Source organism: Cariama cristata, unplaced genomic scaffold (genome assembly GCF_000690535.1).
Source record: "Cariama cristata isolate BGI_N322 unplaced genomic scaffold, ASM69053v1 scaffold8943, whole genome shotgun sequence".
NCBI lineage: Eukaryota > Metazoa > Chordata > Aves > Cariamiformes > Cariamidae > Cariama > Cariama cristata.
The window spans coordinates 15438-22601 of NW_009606605.1; the positions used below are offsets into that span (position 1 = coordinate 15438).

The 7164-nt window shown below is 46.3% G+C and overlaps 1 protein-coding gene across 1 annotated transcript in view; it reads right to left on the reverse strand.

Moving 5' to 3' along the window:
* Window positions 1-4854, reverse strand: part of CDCP1 (CUB domain containing protein 1) — a gene marked incomplete at both ends in the record, with an annotated part of 20053 nt that extends 15199 nt beyond the window's left edge. Inside the window, 2 exons of the mRNA XM_009696422.1 lie at window positions 2233-2422; window positions 4601-4854. Of these exons, the coding sequence (XP_009694724.1) occupies window positions 2233-2422; window positions 4601-4854 (444 nt within the window). The remainder of the gene's footprint in view (window positions 1-2232; window positions 2423-4600) is intronic.
* Between the last annotated feature and the right edge of the window lie 2310 nt (window positions 4855-7164).

Consider the following 7164-nt stretch of genomic DNA (forward strand, 5'->3'; position numbering starts at 1 on the left):
CCTGGCCTTGAACCCTTCTGGGGCCGGGGCAGCCACAGCTTCTCTGGGCAACTTCTCTGGCCAGTGCCTCAGCACCCTCACCGGGAAGAATTTCTTCCTTATATCTTATCAATCTTCCCTCTTCCAGCTTAAAGCCATTGCCCCTTGTTCTATTGAATCTTTCTTTGTCAATTTGAGTCCAACTCTCCAGTTTAACTACAGCACCCGATTGCCCAAGCATCACCCACTCCTCCAATTCTACCTGGATGGGCCCTGCAGGTGATCGCCTTCACATTCTTCAAGCCTTAGCAAAGTTAGCCAGGGACCCCTACACCGTTTATACTCTTCTCACCTACTGAAGAGTGCTGAGAGCAGCAAACAGATATCACAAGCACAATCACAAATTACGGCCAACCCTGCTTGCTGCAAGCTGCTGAAATCCTGTTGGACTTTATAAAGCAAACAGGTTTTCTGTTTACATTTAAAATGTAAACTAACTACTCTCTACATTGCTCAATGATCTCCTTATGTTTGGACCTGTCTTCCAATATCACACTTGCTTGGGATACGAGGTCCATATTTTGTGAAAGGATTGCTTTCAGGGAATCACTCAGAAAATTAAAGCTTAAAAATCTGCAAAGCTTGTAAGCACCTCCAGATAGATGCTGCCAATGACTATTCTGCCAGGGTAACCACCCACAGCTCTGGAGGGGGCATCTGGGGGAGAATATCCATTCCTCAACCACCACCGTACAGCCTCCTAATCTTCACTGATGGTTTTAACTGATAGCTAGGATGGGGATGCGAAGCAGGCGAGATGCCACACATCCCGTTCTCCTCCTCATCAGAGAGGAAGGATGGACACTGGAGTAGTGATGTTACAAGCCACCCCAGCACAATGCACTAGAGAAGGTCTGTCAGTACCCCAGGCCAACATGGTTGCTCACTCAAAAGTTGTTAATTAATTGACTTGTAATGCCTAACAGGAACAAAGTACCTTCAGATTTAAAATAACTTAAAAATAAAAAGTAATTATAAATTCCAGTACTTCTGCCCTTTCTCTAGAACCTTTTCAGAAGATAATTAAGACATTCATATAACTTGTGTAAAAGGCATTTTTAAAAGAACCTTTTTTCACCAGAAGTGGGAAAAAAAAGACATGTTGGGATTTGGCAAGCTTAGCTATAATTACAGAAAGGAGAATGTTGACTCTGAGCTGCCTTGTCTTTATTATTTTACAGATATGAAGTTTTGTTGCTTCGGTAGAAGCGAGACAAAGAGCTCAGTGAATGTCGTCTGCAAGCTGGCTGCCAACTCACATACAAAATGTACGATACGTGGGTCTGCACAGCTTGACAAGAAAATGTCACCCTGGCATGAGGAACCCTAAGACACAACACAAGTCGCTGCAGGAGCCTCCCTTGATCAGAGGCATTTGCTTGCACAGTTTATCCCTACCTTGATGTAAGCCAGTGAGAGGACAGCACCTCGGAGCATGTCTGAGCAGCTCTTCGGTCTTGGCTCTGGTTAACAAAGGTGGAAAAGCACATTTCACAATCAGGGGTCCCTCCCATGCCAAACATCCCGCCGACAGCTCTTTGTCTCACTTCAGATCATCCCTTTTCACCCCTCGCAGTTTGCTGTCTCCACACCCTAACGTCTCAGCTCTGCCCACGGACCCAGAAAACCCAGGGCCGACTCCAAAACGCCAGCGTGATCGTACCTCTCAAAATAAGAGTTTGCTCTGACAGTGAATAATCACACTCGCTTCGTTCCCCAAGGAATCAAAAGGCACAGCTCGAAGCAGGCTATCCCAAGGCACTTGAGGAGAGTTGTTAAAAGGCATCCAATGGAACAGGCAAAGGTGAGACTTTTCCCCCATTATAGGAGAAAGACCAAAAAAAAAAAATATAAATCTATTTTCCCACAGTACTGACAGCCTGGGCACTCAGAACCAGGCTAGACCTTACTAACATATGCGAAATGCACATCCACTAGGCATTATGGCATGATTCCTCAGCTGGCTCTTCCTGAAGGTCTTCCAGGAGGTCCCATCAATGCTATCTATGCTGGGCAGGTTCAGCTACAGGCAGAGAACCCTCGCCTCTGTCACCAGCTAATACAGAAATACAGGATTTTCCTCGGATTTAAGAGCCAGCAGTCAACAACTGAGCACAGCATAACCCAGACCCTTTCCTTCATGGCCCGGTGGCACAAGCAGATGTTGAGCAAGAGGAATCTGTGCGGTCACACCTGTCAGATTAGAGACATTTTCAAGTTGAGGGATGGTGACCAGGCTCTGTCGGCTGAATCCTACTAAGAGACCATCAAAAGTCACCGGGTGCTCTACAGGGGTACGACTCCACACGCATTCACTGCTCTTGGGTTGGGTTCGTCTGTCACCGCCCAGGACCTGAAGAAGGTCATATTTTGCCATCACCAGCTACAAAAAGCAAATGAAACTCCAATCAATACAAAGAGACTGATGAAGAAGGAAAAGTTACTCACCTATTAACTACCCTAATTTGCAAACACACCATATCCCTGTCATCCATAGCTGTAGCAGTTGACACAGGTCAAGCCAAAAGCATCTTGACTTTGTTCTCAGCAAAGGATGGCTCCTCACACTGTTTCTAATATGAAATATTTCTGGAAGGAACTAAGTGCAAAGTTATTCAGCTCCTACCTAAGACCGAGGTTTTGGCAGATGTGGATTCCAAAGCGCTTTATTTAACATATATACATGCATAAATATCAGTTAAGCTGAGTGATAAGGGCTATACCAATAAACTGAGCCCCAGCAATATTTATTTGTGAAAATACTGCTACTACGTATTTCAAGAAGTCAAAACTTCATTTTTTCAGTAGCTTTCCTCCTACTTTCTTTTCTATTCCAGTATTATTTATGGATAAGATTAACTAATTAAAGTAACTAACAAGCCTGAACACAACTGACCCAAAGGATACATGATATCACATAGTGGAAAGGTTCTTCCCTATTTTTCATAAAGCGAGCCCTGATTTCTGCATAGAAACTCCTGTTATGGTGTAGCAAGACAATGCACACAAGTCAGAAGAAAAAATGAGAAGAGGGCAGTCTTTTAGCTAATTTCCTCCATGCAGAGGTCCACAGCGCTACTCTGGGGACATGAGCTTCAGCAGCCTCCAACTCTTCCACCCCGTTTCTCCCCTGGCCAGTCCTTTGAGCCCGTGCCTTGAGCCAATGCCAAAAAATAATCCTTTCCAGGCTGCTCCCTTTTAACGACTTTTTGGCTGACGAGCAGCCGCAGCTCATCAGATGACAACCTCAGGTACAAAAGGCTCACCAGCCACCCAAGGCGCCAGGCTTAGGAGCTGGCCCACCACATCAAGTTTCTTTTCTCCTGGGCCACTCCTTCGCCAAATGGCTGCTATTTGTCGGCGTTTTCAGTTTTGCTTACGACTAACAGCACGACCAAGAGTTCAGCTGTTGGAGAAGCATCATTCACACATGACTTCAGAGACCATGACCGACCCGAGGATCTCTGGTGGGGGCACTCAGATTGGTGGGTGGTTGTGCTGCTGTGGACAACAAGCTCAGGTCAGTGTATTAATCCTCAAATATTGTCATGTTCTCACCACCTCACGTTCCCACTTGGGCCTCCACATTACCTCTACATCCTTTCAGACTTAAAAAAGGCAAACAAGTGAAACACACAAACAGACAAGGCTCACCTGTTAAAACAAACATCTCAAATCTGCAAAAATCTGGAGTTGAGGAAAAAAAATTAAGTGCATTTTCTGGTGGGAAATTTAAGGTAGTAGCACCAGAACTGAGGCACACAAGAAATAAGTAATTTACTATACACACGTTATTTTCTAAGGAGAAAAGCTAAGCACTGCAGACCGATAACAGCATGAGGCAAGAAAAAAAAAAAGGTACAACCAAATACTCAATGCACATGAGTTGTGGTCTTAAAAGGAGAGGTCTCGAGCGAGCGAGCAAACAGCAATTCAGAATTGAAATAATCCAGCTTGCACTGACTTTCAGAGGAGCACAAACAGGCCGGTTATTTATATTCTGTCAGAACAGCAGAAGGACCCTGCTAACAGCCTTGGGGGGGTTTTTATTTTATTAAAAGAAGTAGCTGTACATGTTAAGACTCAAATCAGTCAGTTGCCAAGAAAAATTTAACTGGAGGGTACAGCAAGAAACAATGTGGCATTATCTGCAAATTCACTTGTTATAACAATGACTTTTTAAATACAAACCCCAAAATACATACCCAGATTTTTATCACATAAGGATACTTTAAATCTGAAGTATTTGCTTATGTTTCATAGACATCATAAAAGTCTGATTAACTTCACTATTAGTGCTTCAAAGAAACATGGTTTTAGTTGGACGACACATTTTCAAAGGTCAGATACGCAATGTTCGCACTCCCACATCTATGCACACCAAATACTTCTTTCTGTAGTTTTCCACCTATAAATTAACCAATGTTCCATTTGATAATTTATGTTACGCATAAAGTTGCATCTGAAGACAACCCACAAGCTCCTCTGAAGACAACGGGACCGGCCAAGCTTGCCCTACACGTTCCTACAGGACAGTAAGGACAACACCACGATGCCGTACCTGCCGGGAAAGGGTGGAGGGCGAAGGACGGACTTCTTCAAGGGTGACAAGAGACAGCTTTAGAGACAGACACACCGAGACCTGTAGCCGTCCCGCCAGAGCATCACCAGCCCCAAGAAGAGGCACGCACGCCTGGTGCCCACCTCGCACGTGGCCCTGCACACCCAGCCTCACCCCGCAGGGCTGCAACTCGGAGCCAAAAGGCAGCGGCACCACAGCCAGTACCGACGTCAGCACCAGGGCAAAGGGAACTCCTTAAAAATTACAAACTACGTAAGGGTGTAGGGGGTAAAAATCTGAACCTGAACTATCTTGGGTTTTCAGGACGAACCTTTGCTCAGGGAAACATTTCAACTACAGTCGTGGTTGTGCAATAACAAAAGCAACTCCCACTGGGATGAAGGACACAGCAGGCACACCAGATCTGCCAACAGACCCGGGAAGGCACCGGTCCCCTCACCGGTCCCGCTCACACCATCGCAACCTCCAGCCTGCCAACCCACACCAGTAACGCAGCCGAGACTGAGCCACCTCTTTTTTGGGGGGGAAGACTGGGGGTCCACAAAGAGGAGGAAAGCACCAAGCAGGGAGCCTCGCAGGATGAGAGAGGCCCCGGCACGCAGGAGCGGCAGTGCTTGAGCCAGGCAGGGACGAGCGGGCAGAAGCACGCCATGGGAAAGGACGGGGCCAAAGAAGGGAGGAAGAGGGACCAGCAGCAGCAAACCCCCAGGTCTGCCAGCGGTGTTTTGTGCAACTGCACTGTTACGGACTTCGCTTTACAGAGCAACTTCACCGTTTGCCCGAGGGCAAGGTCAGCACTTGGGATCTCTCTCCCCAGTTCCTCTGGATTAAGCCAAGAAAGCCCCAGAGCACACAGACATCTGGTTTGTAGGGAAGGTTTGCACAACAGGGACAGACTAGACATTCTTCATCAGACTCGCCATCTTCCTTCCATTTCCTGCACCTTCCCATCTGATGTAGTTTTGCCACCTTCCCCACAAGAGCTACTACAGTCACACCCAAAGGAGACTTGCCTGGCTCTCTAGGGACACAGCCTGCACCCACCACCACCACGCGGCCGGCATCCCGCTCACTCCTATGCCCAACCACACTAACGGTGTGGACTCAATCTCGCAAAAAGCAGATACAAACTTTTCTTTTTTAATGCCAACATGAATACATAATTCGTTTGTATGTTTTAAACAGGAGAGAGGGGAAGAAGTTGGAGCAGATGATGACAATAAGCAAAAGTCAAAGACATTGGCTCAAAACCAGCCATACTGTGCCTTGAAAGCAAGCCCATGAAGTTTAAGGCGAGGCATCAGGAAGACTGGGGAGAGGGGAGCAATAAAAGGAACAAACAATTTTGATAACACAATTTGACCAAAGAGTGAGAAATAATGTGTGAATGTATGATTAATAGGCTGCTGCATCTCCCAGGGAAGGTCTAGACCTATGTATGAAAAGACACACCTGAGGATTTTTTCATTTGCTACCCCAACAATACAAGATCTTTGGCAAGTCTGGCGCCTCTCCTTCTAGTGCTGACCCATCTAAGGTTTAACAGTTTGTTTTCTTTGAAAACAACACACAATTAACCATGGTAAAATATTGTTTCTTTTTCCTTTGAAGAGCCTTAGAAAGGCAAATAGCTGTCATTCACTTGACTCAGAAGCAATACATAAAATGCAAATATTTTATTTAAAAGACTACACAGCTTGAAACTTAAACCTCAGCGCCCTCCAATTTCACAGGCAACGTTTAGACTGTATTGTTTATAATAACAATGGCCCTGAGCCACACTTCAGCATAACCCGTGCAGTTAAAGGTAACAGAAACATTAGAAGTGCACAAATTGCACATCAGACTCTTTAGGTTACTCATAGTCATCACAAATAGCTCTGCAGTTATTTTGTACAGAAGGACTCCTACTCCAAGAGTCTTTAACAGGACTAATAGCTATAAACCAGACTGTTTAGATTTGAGGATGGGCATTTTTTGCAATCAAGCAGCTTTGGAAATTGAGGAAACCCCCACATACACACTGTGTTCATAACCAGAATTCTTTTGGGGTCGCAGACAGGACTTGAGAAAATTATTCAGGGATTATATACACAGGATTGCATCAAGCATCCAGGCATTTCAGGAGACGCAGAGTTAGTTTAATGGGCGGCTGCTGCTCGCTACGATCTGACCCATCCCGCTTCCCTGCACGTACAGTTCATCCAGTGCTCCACAGAAATAAAACCGTTCTTTTGGCTTAAAGGCTTACAGGACTGCATGGTCCGACACAGCGCAGGGTCCCGCTCCTCCCGGGTAACCGGCTCCGGCGTCCAGGGAAAAGGGCTTTGTGAAGTTACTTGCACAACCAGTAAACACGCCAGCAAACCAGGACGTAAAGATCAAACCATCTACCTTCTTAGTACTTACGAGAAAGAAAAAGGAACGTTCAAACGACGGCGGTCCCTGTTCCAACACCGTTCGTAAGCGATGCCCGAGCCCCCCGCAGAGCAGCCCGCCGCCCGGGGCCCGGGGCCGGGCAGAGCCGCAGGGAGCCTTCGCCC